Source organism: Hippocampus comes, unplaced genomic scaffold, assembly GCF_001891065.2.
Source record: "Hippocampus comes isolate QL1 unplaced genomic scaffold, H_comes_QL1_v1.1 scaffold135, whole genome shotgun sequence".
In the NCBI taxonomy this organism is placed as follows: domain Eukaryota; kingdom Metazoa; phylum Chordata; class Actinopteri; order Syngnathiformes; family Syngnathidae; genus Hippocampus; species Hippocampus comes.
The window spans coordinates 1,141,974-1,167,655 of NW_017805583.1; the positions used below are offsets into that span (position 1 = coordinate 1,141,974).

General features: G+C 39.8%; 2 protein-coding genes across 7 annotated transcripts in view; one reads left to right on the forward strand and one right to left on the reverse strand.

Annotated features, from left to right (window-relative positions):
* Positions 1 to 496: 496 nt before the first annotated feature.
* Positions 497 to 3,040, reverse strand: LOC109521866 (C-C chemokine receptor type 2-like). Of its 2 annotated transcripts, XR_002169445.1 has the most exons (4): positions 2,966 to 3,040; positions 2,237 to 2,398; positions 1,193 to 2,160; positions 497 to 591 (listed from the first exon to the last, which is right to left on the reverse strand). XR_002169445.1 is itself a non-coding variant. In XM_019879950.1 (3 exons), exons 1-3 carry the CDS (start codon positions 2,970 to 2,972, stop codon positions 1,265 to 1,267), a joined length of 1,065 nt encoding a protein of 354 aa, XP_019735509.1. In that variant the 5' UTR covers positions 2,973 to 3,040; the 3' UTR covers positions 597 to 1,264. The 2 variants fall into 2 exon arrangements, 1 of the variants encoding a protein (XP_019735509.1); XM_019879950.1 differs by lacking the exon at positions 497 to 591 and having other exon boundaries at positions 597 to 2,160.
* A 1,307-nt stretch (positions 3,041 to 4,347) lies between these two features.
* Positions 4,348 to 25,682, forward strand: part of cobl (cordon-bleu WH2 repeat protein) — a 43,460-nt gene continuing 22,125 nt past the window's right edge. For 2 of the 5 annotated variants that reach the window (XM_019880027.1, XM_019880031.1), the window contains exons 1-8: positions 4,348 to 4,427; positions 4,659 to 4,787; positions 14,164 to 14,346; positions 17,754 to 17,964; positions 19,079 to 19,307; positions 19,808 to 19,852; positions 20,688 to 20,776; positions 20,944 to 21,012. In XM_019880027.1, coding sequence (XP_019735586.1) covers positions 4,759 to 4,787; positions 14,164 to 14,346; positions 17,754 to 17,964; positions 19,079 to 19,307; positions 19,808 to 19,852; positions 20,688 to 20,776; positions 20,944 to 21,012 — 855 coding nt within the window. In that variant the 5' untranslated portion in view covers positions 4,348 to 4,427; positions 4,659 to 4,758. Of the gene's footprint in view, positions 4,428 to 4,658; positions 4,788 to 10,765; positions 11,166 to 14,163; positions 14,347 to 17,753; positions 17,965 to 19,078; positions 19,308 to 19,807; positions 19,853 to 20,687; positions 20,777 to 20,943; positions 21,013 to 25,682 lie in introns of those variants that run through there. The other 3 variants (XM_019880030.1, XM_019880029.1, XM_019880028.1) reach the window with 3 other exon arrangements.

Here is a 25,682-nt window from a genome sequence, read left to right on the forward strand (position 1 = left end):
GCTGCAGCTGACATATACCATACAATAGCAATAATACAACAGAAGAAAGTGAAAACAGTAAATGAAAACACAAATCAATGACACTAATTTATATATACAGTAGACACCCACAAACAATAGAACGGTGCCAGTCTCATATTGGGTCGAAAGCCAAAGAATAAAGATGTGTCTTCAAATGAATTTTAAAAATGGACAGGGAGGGGGCTTGCCTAACATAACACAGAAGGTCATTCCAGAGGGAAGGACCAGCAACAGCAAAGGCTTGATCTTCTCTGAGCCTTCGCTCCGTCCTTGGTACCTCTAGTGGCATGTGGTCCGCAGACCTCAGGCAACGGGCAGGTGCGTTGAAGTAGAGGAGCTCAGAGAGGTATGGTGGGGTGAGACCACTGAAAGATTTGAAAAAAAATAATGGAATCTTAAAAAGAACTCTAAAATGTTGAGGGAGCCAGTGAAGGGGCGCCCGAGTAGTTGTTCTGTGCTCCTACTTATGAGTGCCAGTCAAGGGATGAGCAGCAGCATTTTGGATTGACTGGAAGCGCTTGAAGGAAGATTGGCTAATTCCAAAATAAAGTGTATTATCGGAATGGATTACTGTTTCTAAGTGCTGCTGTGAAAGGAAGGAAGGTAAGGACTTTAGCCAGTTGCCTAAAATGAAAGAAGCTGGATTTAACAACAGCACTGACTAGTCGGTTGAATTTAAAATCACTGTCCAATTCAAAACCCAAGTTCGAGGCTGTCTGCTTGAGATATGACACTGGGGGGCCAAGAGTAGGATGTTCAAGGATAGTAGTATAAATCAAAATGTACTAAAATTATAATGAAACTAAATTCATTACTTTTATCAATTATGGTACTTAAAAAAAAAAAAATCACTTGACCTGAATAAAAACGTCACCAATTCTTTAGGTTTTTTTTTTCACAACCTTTTGAAGCAGTCCCTGCAGTTAAACTCCCAACAAAACGCAAGTTCTGCACTTGTTAATGATGACTTTTGATCCACTCCTGTCTCAGCTTTGAAGGCTGTCTATCCAGACTTCAAATTCAGCGTCTTCCACAGAAAAGTTTTGGGCTGTATATTTTGGGTCATAGTTTGAGGACCCTCAACCTGTGACTGAGACCAAACATTTTGACACTGGGCTGGCTGAATGGATGAATTGGAAGGAGGGAAGGAAGAAAGGACGGATGGATGTACAGATGAATAGATAGATAGATCGATGGAGAGATGAGGGCGGGCAGACAGACAGACTGATGGATGTAATTAAAGCTACATGATAAACATGCTCTCAGAGGACTTGGACATGACAGAACTCTTCCGGGAAGAGTAGCCTGATGAACGCCTGCGGGAGATCGAAATTCCAGGCACACATTTAATCAGCTGCAAGACACGCCTCATAAACTTCTGTCCAACAAAGGCATATATGATGGGATTCACGCAGCAGTGAGTGAACGCAATTGTCTCAGTGACTGATAGTGACAGTTTTAAATTTTTCAAAGAGTCACAGTCATTTAGGAAATTCCATTCAGAATGCAAAAATTTGAGAAAAAGTAAAATGTTATATGGTGTCCATAAGAGGAAGAAGACAACCATGATTGAAATTATCAGCTTGACAACGCGTTGCTTCTTTGCACTCCTTATCCTCATCAGGACAGGTATGATCCTGGAGTAGCACAGCACCATCACCAGCAGAGGAAGCACCAGTCCCAAAATGCTGTTTGTCGCAACAGTGTACGCCTCCCAGGCAGCATTCTTTGGTTCATAAGTGCAACCCAGCCCGTGAGGCTGCATTGTCTCTGATGTGATGATGAAAGAAGGAAGGGAGACGAAGAAGCTCAGCAACCACACAGCCACCGTGAGAATGAACCCTGTTCTCGCAGTTCGGTATTTGACCACCTTGGCATCATGCATGATCACCATGTAGCGGTCCAATGTCATGACAACCATGAAGAATATGCTGCAGAAGAAGGCGGTGCTGACGGAACCACCAATTAAATGGCACAAAAAGTCACCGTGGGTCCACTGCTTGACCAGAGTGTAATGTGTGTAGAATGGAAGCGTGATGACGAAGAGAAGATCAGACAAAGCTAAGTTGAATAGACAGACATCTGTCATTGTTGTCTGCTTCCGATGCTTAATCAGGACACACACCACCAGGGCATTACCTTGAAAGATGTAGGGAAACATGTGAACAGGAGAACATGCTCGGATCTTTCATCAAGCAGTATATCTGATGATTACCAATGAAGCCAAATTTGATCACCAAAGAGTAGAGAACAACGATGAACACTCTGCAGAAGTCCATCATGCCACTACTGTCGCAGGGAGATTCCACTTCAATTCCAGGTTCGTAGTAGTCTGAATAATCATATTCGGTCACTGCCGTCACAGTAACAGTTGCTTCTGCAGAGACAAGGTTTGACATATCCTCCTATCATGTACATGTGGTGATAACTGAGGAATCTTTGGGTTTTTTTTTTTTAACTAGAGCTCACGGTATTACTTGAAAAAACAAGTCACCGATGGTCCTGCGTGACTAAAACATGGTATTTGGATCACGGTAACTGTGAAACCGTAGGATCTCACAAGCTCGGGACATGTTTTATTACTTGGTCATAAATGCTGTTTTGTTTCATTGGTTTGCTTTATTTTATTTTACTTTATTTCACTCTGCTCCTTCTTGAGCTATCACCATACATTAGTTGAAGGGGTTGTTTGTCCCAGTATGATCTCAAGGAATTTGTGTTTTTAAAGTGATAGTTTTTTTGTTTGTTTAAACCAATACAAAGCAATACTTTAGTTCTGCCAAATCCACTCATGGCCCATGTTAATCATGCAAAACTATGCTGTAACCATGACACAAGAACACATCCCCAAGTAGAAAAAGGCATTCTGTATGCTAATATACTGTAATCATTCAATGATATATGTCCCAAACTGTAATTGCTAAAATGTTAAAAGTGTATTCACCTGACATGATGACTGATGTCTGGCCGTCAGGGCTCCAGCTACTATTTGGTCTCTGTCAAACCCTTATATCTTCACTATTAACAAATGGTGAGAAGGAACATATAGCGGCTGCTGTTTCCTGTATTTAGATCCTTATCAAGTGTGAACACTTGGTGCCCAGAGATAACCAAAATAACGGAAGAAGAACAACAAGCATATATATTCACCTACTTTTATTGATTGATTGCTTAATTTAGTGAACAGATAAACACAACATCAAATACATAAAAACAAAACAAAACAAAACAAAACAAAAATAAAAACAGATTCATGCATATCTTGGTCCAGTACGGTTATACGCTCAAAGGGAATAGGAAGAAGTCGAAAATTTATCTATAACTATTAACCTACATACTTATTAGTTTTTTTGTTTTTTTTTAAATCAGAAAATTGATGGATGGATGGATGGATGGCAGTATAGGGGCAGTATGGCTCAGTGATACAGGGGTCATCTCCCTACCCAGAGGTTGAGGGTTCCATCCTGGCCATTGTAACTTTGTTGAAGTGTCCTTGAGCAATATTCGGAACCCTGTGAACTCCTGATTCTGCATCATCAGTTGGTAAATGTAGAAACAGTGAAGCGCTTTGAGTGTCAAAGCTCTAAATAAGTGACAGCTCATTTACCATGAAGTTGATGGCCTAAGTTCTATCTGCTATAGAGGGGCTACTGATGCATTTACTTGATTTTTAAAGGGCCGTTCATATTTATTTACCGTGGCCTTCAGCCTTTTCAAAGTAAACTATGGAAAAAAATTACAAGTACACTACTATACAATTATACACACATTTTCTTGTACCCTGCTTTGAGGCTCATTGATCGGCCTGCCTTGATGTCCAATATTTGAACTCAAAACAACAAGATACACAAACCAAAGAAAAAAATACAAAATAGTCAGTACGTATCTGTGTGTGTGTGGGGGGGGGCGGGGGGGTGTGTAAGGGGCCCCAGAATTTGGAACTACAGGTTATATCCCTGTACAGTACATAAGAACTCGTTCTGTCCAACTCCACCTACCGCTAACTGAATGCAACTATTGACCCGCTGTCTGCTGACGAAGGCAGGTTTGGAGACAGTATGATCAAGTTAGATTTGAATAGTTGGTCCAAAACGGACACTTATGTAAAAATAAAAGTTAGAGAGGAGGCATTTCATTGTGCGGTATGTCACAGTGACAGTGGTGACACGAGTAACTTGGGTTACATTTTTGCTGTTAACGTAACAAGCTAAGATACTCTTCATAATGTTATATGATTTATTAAGATGGACAAAACAAAACAAAAAAAAAAGGCGGGATAATAGTTTTATTTCGAAACCTCAAACCGGACGTTTACAACTGTACACACTTGGGTTTTGGTTCCGACTGAATCAACTGAGTGAGCGTTAAGATTATATCAAGTGGATTTGACACCGTACGGAAAATGGGTAATGAGCAAGTGAATGCGTCTTCTATGAAATAAGTTCATTTTAAAAAAACGTCATTGTTTTTACTATTGTGTCGTAATTAGCCTCCAAAACAAATTTCTTTGTTTACGCGCAAGTGCCGTCATCTTTGCACACATACTTGTTGACCCTATGATGGAATAGATCACAATCGTTACATACGTCATTTGTATTGGAAGTGAATTAATTCAGTCTGGTTGTGCTATCCCTTAGGTGCAAGTATGGTGGATATCCAGCGAGGTTGGGTTAAGTAGCGGAGCTTTGGACCCTTCTTGAGCGCCGCAGTCTTCACCTCAAGTTGGATTTCACCGCAATGACCGAACCTTTAGAATCGACGGCCGGGTAAGTCATCAAAAGTTGTTGCTTTTTGCAGTTGGACTTGGCTCGTCCTGTCATTGGTTACAGGTTAAAGTTATATGTTCGTTATTGTCAATAGTCATGAACCGCACGAACCAGTAACAGGTGTTTGGTGCGTTTTGATTGAGCTTCCTTTAAAATGCACAAAAATACGTATCCATTGTTATTTTTTAATTGTCTGGAAAATATACTCCAGATTTATTTAGATTACTACTACAGAAGTAGTACAGTAGTGGTCAATAATTGCATGACAGTACTTTATTGTGTTGGTTGCATGACGCCCTTTTGCAGTTTCCTGACAACAGAGAGTTCCAGCATGAGCACGATGAAGCTGCCCCCCTTTCCTTATGGGCGAGCCAAACATAGCTTAACTGTGGCCTCCGTTGTCAGAGAGAGAGAACACCGCTTTTTGTGTGCTACTGGAGAATCACCAACTCGATTGCTGTGGTTTTATTCTTATTCTGTTATCATGATTGAACTGATTGCTAGTGGCAGTTACCTGTACCTCCAGTTTCCACCAAGTTGGTGTAACAGTTGTTGAGCTTTTGACCTACCTCATGAAGGAAAGCACATGTTATTGAAATCGATTCCGTTGCTTCTTTTTTCTGGCTGTGGGATTTTGAGTTCTGTCATACCATCATTGTTTCTGCCAGCAAATGTATGAACACTGCGAGTCAACCTGCTGGCTGGTGATTAGGGTTGGGCATAATGGACACAATTTCATATCTCGATACTCTTGCCAGATATTTTGAGAATGACATTAGTGTAGGTTCAGTTAAAAGTGAAAACTAAGCTTTTTTTGAGAAAAAGAAAAGTGTAGTTTCAAAAGGATGTGTAAAGTGCAGTGTTTTCATTTCAACTTACTAACAGCTATCAAGGGTGGCCCGGTGTTCCACTGGTTAGCGCATCAACATCACAGTGCAGAGTTCGTGGGTTTGAGCTGGCTTTCCTGTGCGGAGTTTGCATGTTCTCCCCGTGCCTGCGTGGGTTTTTCTCCGGGTACTCCGGTTTCCTCCCACATTCCTAAAACATGCATGGCAGGCGGATTGAACACTCCAAATTGTCCCTAGGTGTGAGTGTGAGCGCAGATGGTTGTTCGCCTCTGTGTGCCCTGCGATTGGCTGGCAACCGGTTCAGGGTGTCCCCCACCTACTGCCCGAAGAAAGCTAGGATGGGGTCCAGCACACTTGAGAGAATAAAGCGGCTCAGAAAATGGATGGATGGATGGATGGATGTATAACAGTTAAATTAAAAACAGTCATCAATAAATAAAAAAGTAAATACATTGACATTGTACTCAAACTGTGCTTTAACAATAAATAATTTTATGCTATGATAGAAATGTTTGTTGTGTTTTGAGGACAGCCAAGCATCATCCTTGGGGCTAATTAGTAAGTATACGCCGGTACCTACAAATGGACACATTTTTTAGTTTTAATTTTTTAAAGGCAATGCACATTATTCCAAAGGCATCCTTGTTACAGTGTGTCTTTCATCTAACCTCCTTGTGATCCTCCTCCTCCTCGCATAATTGTTCACCCCTCCACTCTCTGTTTACTGAGAAAGAGGGGAAAAAAAGGCGCTGGCGTCCAATTAACTAAGACAGCTTGTTTCCTGAACTCTGCAAGCAGCCAATCATATTGTGCCCTGCTTAAAAGTCCCCTCAAAAAAGAAAAGAACGACTCTTTACTGGTGACAAACAGTACGATTGAAACCTTTACTTTATAAAACTGCTGTAACCCGTCAAACCAGTCATTGATCCATGCCTACTTGACGCTGTATGTGTCTTCAGCGCATTATGCCCATACAGGGCATAATTCTTCTGAACCTGACTTGGCCCAGACTGTTGTAAAAAATTACAGTTGGGCACTCCCCCCCCCCCACCCTTTGGGTGAGGTATTGTGTGGACTCTACGATGTGGACTGTGCCAGCCTGTATCACGTTTTGAGGCTAGTACTTTTTTTAATCCACAAAAAAATAACGTCAGTCATGGAAAACACAGGTTGCTACAGAAATAGGGTGTGCATGATAATAACGATGAGCAAAATGTCTATATATTGAAAGGCGATTCACTTGAATGGACTGGCAAGGCGTTCACGGCTCATTTTAACCACAAGTTTTGCTTTTTTATCAACTGGTAAAATTATAAATATAGTTGGTAGCTTACCGTCATACTATTTTGCTTCATATTCAGAAAATTATAATGATACTAATTAAAATACTTTTGATGAAATAAAAAATACATTTTGAACTGTTTTCAACAGAAACATTGATTAAAAAACAGAGTCTCCACTAGTAGGCCAAATTTGCAGTTGCATTTTAGTTGACCATTTCACCACCAAATCCCAAATCAATTAAAATGATTTATTAATTGTACTTATGCTGAAAAACATGTCACAATACTCCAATAATCCAAAGTGCAATTTGATCATAATGGTAAATGGAGTACACTTATGTAGCACTTTATCAACACCATATGTTGTCCAAAGCATTTTACCAAGACTTACATTCACATTTTTAAAAACCACGCGTTATCAGAGTGTACCATACGTGCATCTGTGTCAATCTACAGAAAAGGTTTTCCTTTTAAATAACTGAAAATGCTCACTGAACCTCCACCTCAGAAAACAGTAAGATTTCTTCCATCTCATAGTTAAGAATACTGACGATGCTCAAACAAATCTCCGCCTGCCCGATTTTGACAAAGGAATTTCTCAATTTTTTGTTTTGCAGCATAGCCTTAAAAGGGATCTTTTCAGGCTTTTGTAACTCCTCAGCTATTAACAAAAACTGACAGCAAAACTGGTTGGACAGATATTTGCATGTACGAAGCATAGAATTACAAATGAGTGTCTCCCAATCCCAGCACAAACCCATAATTATTGGCTTTCAAATGTCTTGTTTTTACAGACCTGCTTATTTCCAGGTTGCTGGGTTTACTGTTTTTGGATATGCTATTCTCACTGAAGTTAAAATGTGAGTCTAGTATTTGGATACACGTTATAAAACCAAGTAGTGTAGAATATTTGGACGCCATTTATATCAGTCCGGCATTTGCCCCAAAGAAGATTGACTGTGTTTTTCTGTATTGTGCTGCATCTCAAATGATGGGAAAATGTGAGAAGGATGCAAAATAAAACCTCTTCTCCCAAGACTGTCATTACAAAATTATCCTTGGTAGGCCTTCACGTGGTTAGCCATGAGCTCAGCAACTGCTGCCAAAGGCAGTTGCACTTTTTTTCCCCAATTTACCTTCTAGTACAGCTCTTGCACATGAGATGGGCAAAATGCAACTCTGAATGCAGAGAGAAATGTGAAGGAAGTTATACATTGTTATGGTACAGTACATACATCAAGTATTTGTACTTCATCTCTGACAGGCACTTAGTTCCTGCGCAGGTAAAATGTGTGTGCCAGCGTTGTAAGTGTTGACGGTTTAGAGTCAGACAATAAAGAGGAGCTCCAGAGCAAGGACTCCATTCTTGAGCAACCCATTCCTGGCGAAACACAACACTGGCAGACACCTGTTAATAGGGCAAAAGAACTTTCCTTTTTATTGTGTGAGCAGTGTCAAGCATCTCCTGTGGACTATATTGTGCAGCTGTTATGGGCTAGGCATTTATTTTCGGAAGCCCGCTGTCATATGTTAGTCGCTGAGGTATGTGACTTTCTGTGAGTGGAAGCCTGACCAACTGCGCTGCGAGTGAAAGGAACCCTCGAACACAAAATAGCCATGGTGTTTGGAAACAGGGAGGAGTGTGGCAAAATACACATTCTCTCCTATTCAGATATTGTCTGTAGTGCCTTCACATTCCCAGGACACTGTAAAGTTGCAGTAACGCAAACACATCATGCTCATTAATCGGTGTGGATACCAAACCTGCTACTAAACTGGCCTGGGGGCTAAATTATAAAAGACCCAAGTAATAGTCAGTTCCACCCTTAAAAGTTCTGTTCATGGTCTTGGATAAATTACTCAAGTCTTTTACTTCAACATTCTTGTCTCAAACTTGCAATAAAATTCAGATGTTGGGCTAACAAAAAGGTTCACAATCTTAGGCAAACCATCTCGTCTCACTCCAGTACCTTGTGCCAGAGGCATGACTGGGAGCCAGTCACGAATTACATGGACGCAGGAAGTTATCCTTTCTGTGCCCGTGTCGTGCTGTGCGAGATCGTATTTTGAAATGATTCTTCGTATCATTAAAAAAAATAAATAAATCATCGTCCATTGTGCCATATACAGTAACTCTATAGAGTTTATATTGTTATTTTGACACGTGAATTGGGTCATCCCTGTTACACTGTGTTAATGTTGATTCACACTCAATCCAACTGCTACACTTATGTAAGTTTGGTTAATATTTTGTTAGTGTTCATCCTAATGTTTGTTTTAGTATTTTTCGGAACAAAAGTACAGTTAAGGATATTGTTACCGGGTCTAGTAACCGACGGACCTCTGTCTGTCACTGACAGGTGCCCCCTTCGCTGACGACAGCTCAACATGCCCCACCTGTGCAGTCTGTTTGTTCGTGGGGTTGAGTGGACTGCATTGAGGAAATATGGAAATGCTTTGCGCTTTTTGTTCAGTGGGTGGCGTTATGCACGAGAGAGCTGTAATCCGCCAATGAACTGAAAGGGAGGAGGCAAAGAAGACGATGATGATTCGCATTTATAGACGAGAGCAGGAGTGCGAGCAACTTGGGTTGAATTCTACCCTTGGCTACAATGTGGAGCTGGATCCTGAAACTTTAAATTAAAACTTTTGGGTGTTTTAGGAGTCATTAGGAGTGTGCTCCTGCTGTACTTAACAGTTCAATAAATTAAGTTGGCAAATAAGTATGTGTGTCTTTGAATAGCCCTTTGGGCAGACAGCTTATCAGATGCAATCATACATTGTGCACTCCATTTACCATTTTAATCAAATTTGATTTTTCATCTGTTGGACTATTATGTGGTTTTTTTTTTTTTGTTTGTTTTGTTTTGGGGTTTTTTTTGCAATGGGTGCCCGGGCAGCTGATGAATGATGGACCAACAACATTTATTAAATTGCTCACCTCTGGTCATTAATAGTGGGTTACTTGGAGCGTCATAGTTGGATGTTTTTTTTTTGCTTTGTTTTGTTTTTTTCCCCTTTTCCTTCATGGCACGGCAACAGGAGCATCAATGCACATGGCAGCAGATTGTATGCCTCAGCATGCTTCATGTGTTTGTGTAATTTGTTCATTAAATTGTTTATTAGGTTCCTGCTTCTTATTTCTTCTCTGTGCTGCTAGGTCACTTGTGTTTATCCCAGCAGTCAAGTGGTACAGAGGTTTCCATGGAGATGCCTTCTCCATGGCACCCAAGGGGCATGCTAGCTTGTTGTGTGTGTGTGTGTGTGTGTGTGCGTGTGCGTGTGCGTGTGTGTGTGTGTTTGTGTGTGTGTCTGTGTGTGTGTGTGTGTGTGTGTGTGTCTGTGTGTGTGCGTGTGCGTGTGTGCGTGTGTTTGTGTGTGTGTGTGTGTGTGTGTGTGCGTGTGCGTGTGTGCGTGTGTTTGTGTGTGTGTGTGTGTGTGTGTGTGTGAACGCGCGCGCACATGCACGCACGCACGCATGAAAGTTTGCATGCATTTGCTTGTCTGTGTGTTTGGTGTGTAAGGTGTGGTTGAATCCAATGTTCCATTGTTTGTCACTTGCATCGGGTCCAATACATGAAAGGAGATTGCAACTAAGGATGTGCAGTCAGGTAGAGTCTCCGAAGTGTACGTATCTACACACTTGTGTAGGTGTGGTTTTAAGTCTGCAAAGGTAATGCAATCTTTTAAAGAAGAATTTGCTCTCACCGATGCCTGCCGCTTCTATCAGCCCTCTAAAAGGGAACATTCATTAGTTATGCTCACCACATTATCACCCTTATTGAGTATTTTGGGGTTGGAATTGGATTACTGTCATTGCTACCTGTAAATATGATATTATTGTTATCTTGGATCATGCATTTCTATGGATATTTGTTGTAATATTTTTGATTTAATGCATGCACCATGGTGACTTAATACACATACAGTATTCAAATTCAATGATTGCAGTTCAGTGTCATCAAATTGTACAACATGTTATATCTAATGTTCAAATCATTGTAAAACACTTGCGGAATGATTTAGTTGATATCTTACTTTGCCGTTAATGTTTAACGTAAGGTTAGAGTCCGCTTGCTGAGCGGTCATTCACGCAGTCTGACTTTTTTCTTCTTTTTGCTGAAGAGAAATACCTTGACTGACACACACACACACGTCATGCGAGTGAAGAATCCTTGGAACTGGAAATATAAACAGTTGGGTAGTCAACAATTGTGGAACATTTAATCGACACAAGGACTCTTGACGTAAGTGGAATGTTTTCCTATTGTTATCCATCTTGTGTTGAGACTGGGATGAGGTATGTGGAGTTATACAATAGCGTTAATGTTTTGTTTCTGGAAAATCAGCGGGAAGTACAGGTTTATGATTTTCAACAGCACACTAAATATGTTCTGGCTCATTCTACACCTTTACATGAGCTACATTGACAGTTTCAAACTGAAATGCTCGGACATAGTTGTCACAATTTTGGTGGTATTAAGTGTTTGACTGTATGGTGTAATAAGTGTTACTCCTTTTTTGCTGTAGTGTTTTTTTTTAATTTTTTTTTTTATAAAGCATGTAATGTTAGTGTAACGATTAACTATCAATGCTTGCATCATCTTGACAACCTAAAGCACAGGTGTCAAAGTCCGGTCCTCGGGGACCGGTGTCCTGCATGTTTTTCCATGTCTCCCTGCTGCAACACACCTAATTCTAATGATCAGGATCACTATCAGGCTCTTATAGAGCTTGCTGATGAGCTGATCATTTGGATCAGGTGTGTTGCAGCAGGGAGAGATGGAAAACAAAAACATGGAGGACATCCGCCCTCGAGGACCGGACTTTGACACCTGTGAAAGGATCATCTCTGATGTTCTTGACTGTAGGGCTGGGCAGTTATGGGGTGGAAATCAAGATTATTTTTGGTATTGAAGTCTTGATTATTAAAAATTATTATTCATTGATATCAGAATTTATTCTGCTACCAAAACTATCAGCCCGATTGGTAATTCATCACTGCTCATTGAATACTTTATTCTTGAACGCTCTTATTTTTTATGTCGATTACTAAATTACCTGAATATCAAATATGTGCAATTCCAGCCTCTTGCATTTTCATTCTGCTGCATCTTAACCTTTACTGCATAACATCTTTACACAAACCAGGAATAAGCAACTCACGTATCTCATTACCATATTCATTTTATTTTGTTGTTCTATTGTTAGTTTGAGAAGTTTTGGCACTCCCTAGTTTAACCTGGGACCTTGGGTATCGTATTTTGTGCCATATCATGTGGAAATATACGCTGGTATGAAAACTAAAAATCGAGGAATCCTTTAATAAACTCACCTTTAAATATTGCTTGATAGAACAACACGAAAATAAGTAATGAAGTAAAATAATATCCAAACATTATCCAAAATTAAAACCTAAACACAAATAAATGCCATGTGCTCCTGCTGCGCATGTGGTGGCTTCTTAGTGGCAGTGTCGTGCCGCGCATGCACGGTGTACACACTTAACATTAGGATTATTAATCGAACTGTTTTTTTCAAAGATTCAGAAGAATCTATGACAATGTTTAAATGCCGTCAACATTCTGGTTTCCAAAACATTGGGAATAACCCGGTTACGTGCATGAGCACGCTGTTACTCATGTACATATGGCAATTGTAATCAATTGGGATATCAGTTTTGAAATTGCGACGCACATAAGTAGGTGTCATAAAAAAAAACAGCGGCAGCCCGTTAGATAATGAACAGTCCGGGGTCGATAACATTTGTTTGTGCAATAATCACAAGTGCCCTTGGTTGTCTGTTGTTTGTTGATTGCTATTTATTGTTTTATTTGTTTATATTTATATATTTATGTCTGTCTTTTTTGTGCAGTTCAGTTGTTTCGCTGCCCTTACTTTTAGCTGTGTGTGTTTTCAATGCACTGCATGTTGCACTGTGGTTGAGAGGAAATAAATGTCATCTGTGCTGTATGTTCCACATAGAGCATATGTGACAATAAAGCTGACTTGACTTACTGACCCACCAGCAGTATTGAATAGCGTCTTCCAGCGGCACTTTATATGGTCTAGCATTCGTACAAATCCAGTTACACGTAACTTTATGCATCGCTATTTTGATACTTTCTTCCGCTATTTTGATACTTTCTTCTGTCAATAAAAACATTCATGTCTTTCACCACACTAATGAAGCAGTTGTTTTCCTCCTCGCTCCCAAAAATGTGGTGCTGTACTACGTCTGAGTTTCACCAGGTTTGGTTATCTCTGCTTGTGCATTTCTGGTGGGTTGTGCACTAAACGCCACATGCAAGTTGTTCCTGTACCCAAAAGACAAAGATTCCTTGCGGATCGAGTATGCGCAAAACGCAAATTAATGTTCCTTTCAATGGAGAGAATGTGATGCATGTTTATATGACCAAATATTCAGGTTTGAAAAGGAGTACCCCAAGGGTCCTATTTAGGTTTTTAAAAAAGAGAATATGAGCATATTCAGGTTTTTGTGGGTGTTTACGTGGCCTTGTTCAACCAAAATTTTGCTAATCTTCTGGTTTTGAAAAGGGTAAATTGACTGCATGTAAACATGACCCATGCTTTTTCGGTACGTTTGTCTGTGTCCCTCCAATGTTTGTGTGTAAATACTGATTATTGGAAGGAATATCAATCATTCCTGAATGTTTATTCCAAATCTCATTCGCATATCAATGGGATTGTTTTTCAAATGAAACATATTTTTTAAATATACGATGTGTGTCATTGGTTTGGTTATGCATTCAGTTTTACAGTCAACAGCCCAAAGAAAGCTCAGGAACGGCAGAATCACACACACCATCGTATGCTTGCCGCATAACCAACATGGTGCATTCATATTGTAGGAACTTAACACACGGTTTGGCACATTAAGCGTTCTTCGATTATGTTTTTATGATTGAAAGAAGTCAATATTGAAATCATGCTTACTTTTTGATTAATTGGCCATCCCTATATCTTACATGACATAAGTGAAGCAATTGTGTTGCAAGCATGCAGCGGGGCAAAAATATGCCATTTATGAGTTTGTTGTGGATGTTGGTATCTCCCTGTTATTTTTTTTTTTTTTTTGTGTTCCAGAAGGATCAAGGATCGGACTTACTGTCACCACAATTTTTATTAGTTACCTATCTATGTATTTATTTATTCTTGTATAATGTCTATTGTGACAATTTTAATGACCTTTGAAATTTTAATTCTATTCACTTTGCCACTTAGGAGGAGAATGAAGGCTCGGGCCCCACCCCCACCAGTGGCCCCTCGTCACATTTTTGCAAACAATGTATCTGATGCGGGCGGGACACTGGGCATGGAATCCAAAGAGAACATCATGAGGCCCACTGTGGATTTTGAGTTGACACTACCGCAGGGATACCAGACATATATAACTGAAGATGGGAGGTGAGAAAGACACTATTTTATTTTTAACATGAATTATAACAGTGTTTAGTATAAATCATTTTTTTAAAATTAAAAACTGTAAAATCTTGCATACCTACATGAATCTGCACTATTTTAAGATCATTTTGCTCCTGCTGCTGGTTGTCCTTGATGTTGTCTTCATTTGCGGTCATCAGTGGGGCCTTTTTAAAGGTCCTGTTCCCAGTCTCAGCAGAGGCTTTGTCCCTGAGAGTGAACAGATGGAAGCTGAGCTGTTAACTCCCTCTCTGCCGCGAGTGGGTTGATTTGTTTTCCAGTAGGACATAATGGATTTTACCCTGGTACAGAATAAGGCTTGCATTGACCACTGACTGCGTTAAATGCGGCCTCTGTGAAATATTTGATGTGTTTATAATTGCTGAAAACATGCAAAGACTCAGTGTAATGTAAGACTGAATTGTGGAGATATAGCATTAAAGTGTTGTTCGGCATGGGTCCATTTTACGTGAACTTTAGCTGCCTAGTGACGTAGTTTGGCGATTGGGACTTGGAACTCACATTATGTCCTCACCAATAAGCAGTGCTGGGCGCATCAGTGAACTTACGTCATTCATCAACGGCGGACAGACCCCGAAAGACTGTCGTCATTTCGAGCCGGCTCATTTGGTCATTCTATCTTCGTTAATTTTAACATGCTTCATTCATCACTGATGTACATATCGTCACCGCTGCTTTTGGACCTTTAGTATAAAACTGTTTAAAAGGGTAACAGCACACATTTGTATTCATATAGAAACAGTTTGGACCACTTTCACACAAAAAAATAGAAATTCTTATCCTTTGACTGATCTTCCTACTGCTGCTTGTCACCAAAATGCCCCTTTTCTTTTTTTTTCTGGTTTGTGGTGGTCCGAGGGACGGCTGAAAATCTGTTCCCTCTGTGCTTATTCCGACAGTGTTTTGAAGTCATAGTCATCAGTCCGTCAGCGAAAATGGGAGTCCATCAGTGACAGATTGATGCACCTTCCGTCGGTACCGACAGACAGGTGTTAATGTCCACCTCTGTCTTTAAGTGAAAGTTGCCATGTTCCAATGTTATGATTATTGTCCACATTAATCAGATTTGAAGGTGAACCTCCTAATTAGATTTTTACATTGGATACAATGCTAATTGCAGTAGTGGGATTTAACTGACAATTAACGTTTTAGCGGACGTATTGTCAGCATATTCAGTGGACATGCCCACAGCGTCTGAGAATGGAGGCAATGGCTTGATTTTTACACAATTTTGTAGCCTGATTTTATAGACTTAGATTTTTTTTTTAATTCAAATTATGCATAGTTGTTCAACGCACTCTTCTATTTGGTGTGTCAAATTTACAAGACATTTATCGTTGCAAAAAAAAGAAAAATCAGTTCACTGAAAGATTTTGATGAAACTACCGTGTGTCTGTCCTCCATGCAATTCAAAATCCCACATTATAAAAGGCTGACTTACCGAGCTGTACAACACTGCGGTATAGAGCAGTGACGTTGGTCCCCACTGCATCGTGGGTGCGCCAGCGATCTGCTACAATGCATTTGGAACACGATTAACTCATTCAATGCCAGCCATTTTCAGAAAAGACAACCCCTAGAGTGCCAGCCATTTTATAGCATTTGAACTGCTTATTTAAGATGTATACAATGAATCGACCAAATGAAAGACGAGTTGCTTTTTTTCATCAGGAAAAAAGTTTGACCTTCTTTTTCGGTTCTTTCGTAATCAGCAGTAGAACATTGCTAAATTTGACAAACTTTAGCCGCTTCTCACATAATCTGAGGAAAAATAGCTTTTTGGGTGAACAAATATACCAAGTCAACGGTGACTGCTCTTGTGACACTTCTAACATCTGATCAGTGGTTTCATCTTGCCAAGATGCTAATAAGGCTACATTCACACTGCATTGCAGGATGTTTTGCCCAGTTTGTACTTTTTGTTGAATCCTGATTTTTTTTATGTACTCGTTCAGATTACAAAAACACATGCGACTTCTATTGTGAACACAACACATCTGTGATGTGGCGCGTATGCGTACAACGTCAAGTGACATGTGCAAAAAAAAAAAAAACCTCAAATGGCACAATGTATACTGAATAATATATGGTCCCATGTGTCAAGGCTCTTATCTCGTATAGAGAGCGAGGCTGTCTCCCTCAAAAGAGCGAATTTCACCACGATAAAAAATAGAGAGGGTTTTATAATTCTTGATCCATAGGGTGTTTTGACAAAATCTTGTCACAGGCATGTCAAGACATCTGGGAACTGTTTTAAATTATGAAGAAAAAAAAATCCACAATAATTCTTGTCTCCTTTAAGGGTACTGTATAGTATTTTTGAAGCAGAAGCTCTCAAGTTAGGAGTGACAGTAGCTAACAAAGGGTGTATCTCCTTTTGCTTATAAGGTTCCAAAACAGATATTCAAGGTGAATCATGCAATCAAGATGTAGATTTGCTTGTATGCATGGGCAGAGCAATGGGGTGGACATGGCCATCGACCCCTTGTCAGTCTGAGGCCCTAGGTGTCGGGGAAAATGTTAGTGTCTGGGATTTTCACATGAATGCAGTACTCTTAGATTCCTTGATACTCCGTCACAACTTTTTCTGTTCATATTTACTGCATATTTGCATTCACATGAATGCAAGCTATGTATCTGTTTAAGTAAAGAACATTACATTCTTACAGTCAACTTCAATCAAATTAATTACTTTCACACTATAGCAAGCAAACTTCTTGGCCTAGAAGCCATTGTACCATCCACAGTCATGGTTTGATGAAATAAAATACACTTTTCCCAACCGCACACACACACACGCACACACGCACACACACACACACACACACACACACACACACACACACACACACACACACACACACACACACACACACACACACACACACACACACTAATAATACAAGCAGGGACAAACCAAAGGGGAAAAAAAAACATTTCGAATAGTGAAGAATTTGTTCTGCTTCATTATGAGTGTGATGAGCTTATTCTGGATATATATGAATTTTATTTCCTGAAACATTGACTGTGGATGGTTTGATAAAGAACGATGGAAACACACACTGAAAAATGTGTGCCTACGCTCCTGCTTGGATGCAACAGAAACTAACAAATCCAGGTTCTTACGATTGAAAGGACATGCACTGTTACTGAAAATCATACACTCGGGTGAAAGTGTCTGTTTTGTTTCAAGGAATTGCTATATACTAGTACTAAAGATAGACGGCTTTCGTAATCCAATCTTCTCTCATCATTTCTTCCGTGGTCCTTCCTACCTCCCTCCATTCCTTCTCACCACCCTCTTCTTCCCTCTCTTTCACTTTTAACATTTCCTCCCCTCCCTTCCTTCACTCTTGTTTCACCTCCCTCAGTAAACCGCTGATGGACTTGCTGGTTGACCTGTGTAGCCGCTACCATCTTAATCCAGCACTGCACACCCTGGAACTACTGTCGCCTGAAGGCCACTCCTTGGCATTCAAGCCCAACCTGCTGCTGGGCTCCCTCAATGTGGCCGGTGTCCTCATCAAGGAGAAAGCCTGCGAAGAGAAAGTGGTGCGCAGACTGGCACCGAAAGTCCCTGAGGTGAATTAGTCAAGAAAATTGTTGAATTCCAAATGTGGGGTGATGTCTCATGTGCAAAGCTATAATTTCTTTGTCTTTTGCTGTTTTCAATGGACTAACTTTTATTTTTATATGTTCAAGTTTTCATCTGGCTCTTTATAAATATGATTATAGTAATTGTACAACACAATTAGTTGAGAAAATGAACTTTCTTGCTTTTACCACCTGTGGCTCGTGGTGTTAAAGCCCTCTGTTAATCTCCCCCAAATCCACCTTTTGCTTCTGATCACTGGCAGAAAGCAAGTCCTGTAAGGCTCCATGGTAAGATAGATTGTTGTTGCAGGGTGTTTTTTTAATTTCATTCGTTTTTTTGTGTTTGTGTTATTACATACTTCTCAGCTAATCTCTCTGTCTCTGTCTTTCGCTCCCCCTCCCCTCCCCCCCTTTTTTCACAATGCCTCTTTACCCACAGTTTGAATATTTTATGAGTGCTCTGTCTTTGATTACCATGCATTATTTCTCTACCCCTCTCAAGACTCAGTTGTTCTCACTCCCATGGGAACCTCTATTGGTTTAAAGCCAGAGACTGACACTACCTCAGTCTCCTCTTTGCTGTCATAATGACCAGTAATTCATGGTGCAATATTTGAATATACATTGGTACTGTATTGCTAATCTGACTGCCTTGAGTGAATGATCACATTTGACTTTGCACAAGATAATTATTGAAATCCATTAAGATCTCTAAAATGAAACAGCACTTAGTTGATGGTTGCAGAAGCCTCAACCGACAAATAATGTAGATCTACTTTGTACAGCGTATCATGCAGTTACTGCACCAGACTCGCTGCCCGATCATAATTTTCTTTCATACATGTGTATGTATGTATAGTAAATTTATTTCAAACAAATATATGTATGTCATACTGGTTATAAAAATAGAATAATTCATCAAGCATTGGCACATTTTTCATTCTCTGATGATTGTTGCGGGATAGCCACTGCAAGTAGATTGTGCATTAAAAAATATATATATGTGTATAAAATTAATGACTATCAACCCCAATAAATCCTGACTTCTTTGTGTTCAAATTCAATGTATAATTTTTTACATACTCTCTTCTTTCTACATCAGAAAACAGTGCGTTTGATGGTGAACTATCATGGCAGCCAGAAGGCAGTGGTACGCGTCAACCCATTGGTACCACTCCAGGCCCTGATACCGGTCATCTGTGAAAAGTGCGAGTTTGACCCTACATGTGTCCAGTTCCTGAAGGACAGCATCAGTCGCCAAAAGTTACCGCTGGATCAGTCTTTAACACAGCTGGGAATTAAGGAGCTCTATGTTCATATTCAGAGTCTAGGTAAATCTTGACAACCCTGACCATTTCTTTTGTTTGTTTCTGACCTATTTGAATCTTTATTTATTTATTTAAACCAAGATTGAACATGCAGACATTTGTCAGTTGCATCAGCACAATATGTATCCAGATCTGGACCCCAATTATCATTTAGTCAAATGGGTCCTTGGCTCATGCCAAAGCAAACTCCATATTTAAGTGATTCTGGAAATAATTGTCAACTGTACAAATACCAAAGTTGATCACTTTTATCTGTCCTCTTGTCGGTTTTTGGGGGGAATTTATTTTTATGCTTTCTTTTTAAAAAAAAAACAAAAAACAAAAACATATTGAAAGGCCCACTTTTCTGAGAAATATCCTGTTTTGTGCGGTTCGCAAACATCCCAGGAGAGCCTAAATGAAGATAACTGTTTAATGAGTCACAGGCAATAACTAGATAGCTGTGCGAATTCACCACAAAAGCTGAATATAGTTAATTGTATTTGTTCATTTCTTTTTCCTAGTTCTGCAGCCTAAAATGGCTTCTACTCCATCGTTAAACTCTTCAGGTATTAGTCAACTGGAACTGGCTATTAATCCATCCTAACAAAATGCTGCTTGCTCGTCAACCTGGCTGTGTTCTTTTGTGTAGACTGTAAAGCAGTGTTTCCCAACTTTATTTGAACCAAGGCACCCGTTTTACTCTTGACTAATCTCATGTCAAACCTTAAAACAAACATGCATGATTGTGTTGTATGAATGGCAATAGCTGGAAATTCGGATCGTTGTACCATTTGCCATATAATGGAAGAGCATTTATTATTTTGCCTGTCACTATGCATTGCTCATGTAGATGGATGAACAAAGATACAGTATTTGTAATTAGTAAATAATTTATGCACGAATGAAGTGAAATTGGATAATTTCCCATGGAAACCCTGATGATCCCTTGTGCCATGGTACCCTAGTTGGGAATCACTGGTGGTGTAGAGAATGTTGCTTTCCATTATCACTGGCTTTCAATTACAAATTATTTCTTATCGTTGACATCTCACTCTGGGAAGAATATATATATTGGTACAAAGTGTAGTCAGTCATCTTGCTTTTTTTAGAGGTTTGCGTGCTTAGAAACCAGTCGAAATAATAAACCTGTAGCACCCTCTGTTGATGATAATGCTGCACTGTAGCTATGCTTGTAAGTTAGTTTTCAGTCATTTCATTTGAAATTGTGGGATCATTTTTTCAGACTAATGGCACCTGTTTTCATATAAATTGATGAACTGAGTTTCATTTTTTTTTTCAATTAGTTTTTTTTTAACCCTTTATCCGTCTTAAGGCTGTTCTGGGGCACCATAGTGTCATCTGATATTTGATGATGATGTTATGGTGTGTTTATTTTCCCAGATACCATCTGCTCTGGCACTAACAGTTTGGACAGGGGGTCGAAGAAAGGCCTTTTGGGTTTTTTCCAGTTTGGAAAGAGGAAATCCAAGGTGAGACTGAACATTGTAATTCATTGGTAAACATTGAGTGCTGCAAGATTGTCATGTTTTACAATTTGTTTTACTTTTTAAAATGTATACTTGCTGCAATATCTTCGCCAGGTAGTGCATGGCTTGAATGCAGACTTTTGCATGTTTGCTGTGTATTCCTTTTGCAGACAGAGTGTACATCTTTGGGCATGGATGACTCTAATGATAAAATAATCCAAAATGAAGACCAAAGATCCGTAAGTGAGACATAAACATACTTAAAAGTGTGTGTGTGTGTGTGTGGGGGGGGGGGGTTGTTTTAGTTTTTTGTTTTGTTTTGCTCAGCTTCCATACATTATTTGCAACTGCTACTTTGTATATTTCATGTCATCTGAACCAATTTGCAAACACATTCACAGGCGGCATCTACTCTAATTATTGTGCAATGTAGGTGCTCATTCCAGGGCTGTACGAAATTCAAAATTGAGTTTAAATTTGACTTGAGGTGGTAAAACAGGAAGTGGAATTCAAATTGAAATTCGAATTGCCTCAAGTAGAATTGATATTCAAAGAAATTCTTGATTCAAATTTAAGTGTATTGAACAATGATTCTACAGTATTACTGTATAAGCTATGCACAGGAATATTATGCAAATATTATTGTAAGTATAGTGAAAACTTAAGAAAGAATATCTTTATTTTGGACATTTTGTTTGGAGCACAGTTGATATATGATGTAAATGAGTTTCTCTGAATTGCATCAAATTCTTTTCCACGTCCTGTAATTCAAATTTAATTGAATGTCCTGTGGGGCTGAGTCAATTCAAATTCATCCACCGAATTGCTGGCTCATTCATACCAGGGATACCATTTACAAGATGTCTGCACACGCCAATAAAATGTGGTGGCGCCATCTATGAAGAATATCCGTAAAATACAGTTGAAATGCTTCATTGTGGGGGCAAAAAAATCTACAAGTCGTCTGTGGTTAAGGTGGAAAAATGTTTCATTCATGCAAAATTGTACTAATTGAGCACATACCAATAATTGATTCTGATCACGCAAAAAAAAAAAAAAAAACTGAATATGTGAATGTTTTGACGGGGTGTTTTGATTTTTTTTAATAATCACTGTGTGAAAGTTATCTGATGAGAAAAATATTTGTAGTATAGAAATGATTGAGAATGGGGACTGTGAGCAACCATGGTCGGATAAGGCTCTGACACTGCGTCAGTGATGATTCTGTTTAAAAAAAGAAAAAAAAATTATTTTAAAAAGAGACTTCGACTTAAGAGGCTTCAGTTAAACGTGACATTATGCATTATTTGCATTATTTCGGTGTCCTGTAGAGGGCAGACTATAACCAAAAGTCTGTCTTCATCATTGAGCACTCGCTTCACTGTTTGTCCGCTGCTGCAACTGCGAGGTCCTATTTGTCATTCTCTGGGTATTATAAATGTGGTTGTAGTCTCTTTTCATCATGCATCTGCAGCACAAATTAATGATTCACTGGTATTCTAAAACACGCGTTTAATAACTCGACAACTGTTCTTTCCACATCCCAGTCACAATACTTTAATTCTAAAGCTATGGACCTCAGTTTAGCTATAGAATTCCACGGCTCACCCCAGATCTCATTATAATAGCTGTCTCCATTACTTCAAGTTACAGTACTCTAGTGAGCTACCAAGCTTAAAGGGGAAGTTAACCCCCCAAAATTCTTTACAATATGGTATATGCGGCCACACTAGTATAAATGCGGCATTCTGATTAATACCACGATTGTGGAATATAAATTACCTTGTCCTTGTGTTCGCTTTCTGTTACTATCGCTGATATTAATGGCCCGGATTTGACTCATATCTTAAATGAGCCATAAAACACCTGAAACATTCTTATTTATCTTACAATTTGTTTCTTACCTCTTGGTTACCTTTTTAGTTTTCCCTGTCCATGAAAAGATTGTTTTTAATGTTTTGTTGTGGCCCCTTGGGCCTTTCTTTTGACAGCATGCCCTTTTTGTTTTTGCTGTAAACTGGGGATGGGTACTCTGCAAGTCACCCACTCAGTGGTCCAGAACCAGTTGTTGGGACACCCTGACGATCATGCAAATTATCATCGTTAGCATTGAAATACTCACCAATGGGTACTCAAGGTCGTATTCCACGAAAGGCATACGTTTTTTTCGTTCTCGTCAGCGTTCGTTCAAGGTTGCAAATGTTCGCCGGACGTTTGCCTGTACATTTCTTGTCGCCTGTACTTGTGACAAGAAAAAAAACATTAAAACTGTTGGCGAATGTCTGGAGAACGATTCACGACCTTGAACACTGACGAACCTTGACGTGAACGCGCATGTGCTACCTTCGCAAACACTCACCCTGGTGTGCAATGCTACAACTAAACCGGGTCACAACTGACCCTAACAACACAAAGGTCATAATTTTCACCAGAGCATTTTATAATTGGTAACATTTTTATTTTGTTTTGTTTTAATAGAAGTTACTGACAAAGTCAAAAAGTCACGGCTCACCTGTTTTCTGAGTTTGGTCATGTGACATTCGCAAGCAGAGTGGTAATTGGATGCTACCTGCAGGGCTGTGATGATCTTTTTGAGTCGACAGCAAGTGACAAAATGCGTGCATTGAGAAATGTTGCTGGTTAGTTCATATCACAAAAATGCAACATGAATCAGAACACCATGTTTAGGCTAGTGGGGCAGCATACAACACATTGTAAAGAAAATGCTTGAGTTGACTTCCCCATTTATCGCTTCTGCTCAATTTCCATTGCTTTCTCTCTGTGTCCCTCAAAGTGGAGGTTTTGTTTTTGTTACTGCTACTGTTCTCAGAGATTTAACATCATTTTATGTCATCAGTACATCCTTTTGAATATCATACTATTTCCGTCTAGAAATTACAACAGTAAACAAATCATTTATGAATTATTCAGGGTTCACTTATTATATCCGTTGAATTATTTGCTGTAATGATCAAAATTCAGAGATGTGCGAATTTGCTATTTTATTGTTTTCATTCTTAGCCATAACTGACTTTCTAGTGGCCTTGGTGTCTGTTTCTGACCACGCACATATTTTGTGCATACACATGCATAGAGAGGGCATTATCGGCAAGAAGGCATCATATTACCCGAGCTTGGCTACATCTGCATTAAAACCCCATCTTATCTGTAATTGTTCATTAAGGGCCAACCATGTAGCCATGTTTGTGCTTGTTTGTATGTGTTCTTAAAACTCTCAAACAGCCTTATGCTAAAAAAAACCATTGAAGGCTTTCTCAGAAAAATGTTCTGTACCTGGTCATGACTAAAACATGACCAAGTAAAATGTTCGAACATCCAAGATTCAAATGTGTCTCATCACTCCAGCTGGCAATGACTTACCGGCTTGGTGGTTGTGCACAGTTGCCCTGCCAAAGGGGCAGTGCTTAGCTCCTTCGGCAAGTTTTTTTAGGTTATATTGGGGTTGAATTGAGTTGTACCTCAGTATTTAGAGGTTGCATCGTCCCAAATGCAGGGGCGCATTTCCACAGTTATGTTTTCGTCTTTGCTCTTGACACATTTCCGTTTGTTTACCACAGAGTGAGGAAGTAGAGAGCAGGTGAAAAAGTCAGACAGAGTTCATATCACTTTGAACACAATGTTTATGGTGAGGTGGGAACATTCTACTTTTTTAGGGTCCAAATAAGTTGCATCAAGGTTTCACTTGAATTATTTATTTTTGTTCTTCCAGACTTTATTTTCACTCACACACACACACACACACACACACACACACACACACACAACCTCCAGGTTTCCTTTCGCTTTCTCTGTCAATCAAGACAGCACACAGAGCGAGATTTATAATTTACACCTTTCCTGGACTTTGTTCTTATTCAAAGAATTAAGGATGTGTGTTGTGCTGTCAGCACTGAATTTCACATCCTGAAGAAACTTGTCAACACAAATGAAAATGGATACGCTTTTTGTGATAGCTTCTAAGAGTTGTTCAAGGCCACAAAGTGTTTATCCACCAATATATATTTAAATAAAGCTGAAAAAAAAAGCTGTACACATTTTCAAAAGCGGAAAGGAGCTTGAGCTTGTTGCGTGACACAAAAACTGCCTGATCGATAATTTGTCTGCACCCTCAAACTTTGCCCAATTAACGAACATACAGTAAAATAAATATAGAATGTAAATTTATCAGTGGGAATTAGCCTTCAAATTATTATTCAATAGATATGTATCAATATATCTCAATTTACCAGTCGATCTACATCCCAACCCTCATCTATGGTCACGAGCTATGGGTCGTGACCGAAAGGACGAGATCCCGGATACAAGCGGCCGAAATGAGTTTTCTCCGCAGGGTGTCCGGGCTCTCCCTTAGAGATAAGGTGAGAAGCTCGGTCATCCGGGAGGGGCTCAGAGTAGAGCCGCTTCTCCTCCACATCGAGAGGAGCCAGATGAGGTGGCTCGGGCATCTAATTAGGATGCCTCCTGGACGCCTCCCTGGTGAGGTGTTCCGGGCATGTCCCACTGGCAGGAGACCCCGGGGACGACCCAGGACACGCTGGAGAGACTATGTCACCCAGCTGGCCTGGGAATGCCTCGGGATCCGCCAGGAAGAGCTCGAAGAAGTGGCTGGGGAGAGGGAAGTCTGGGCTTCCCTCCTAAAGCTGCTGCCCCCGTGACCCGACCCCGGATAAGCGGTGGAAAAATGGATGGATGGATGGATTATTATTATATTTTTTTCCACCACAATTGTTAGCTGTCGCTGCCCCATGACCCTGATCGCTCTCCATTATATGCATGGAGCTGTCAGGACCGCCTGCTAGTCATCTCCTCTCACACCGGCCATAAGTGTGTGATGAAGTCTTCAATTTCTTGAAGTGTGAGTGGTTTCAGCATGACACAGTCGCTGATG

What these genes read in the sequence shown, in the direction of transcription:
- LOC109521866 (XM_019879950.1), bottom strand. An exon ending in GATCAAATTTGGCTTCATTG is followed by an intron (nt 2,161 to 2,236) that starts GTAATCATCAGA and finishes ACATCTTTCAAG; the next exon opens with GTAATGCCCTGGTGGTGTGT.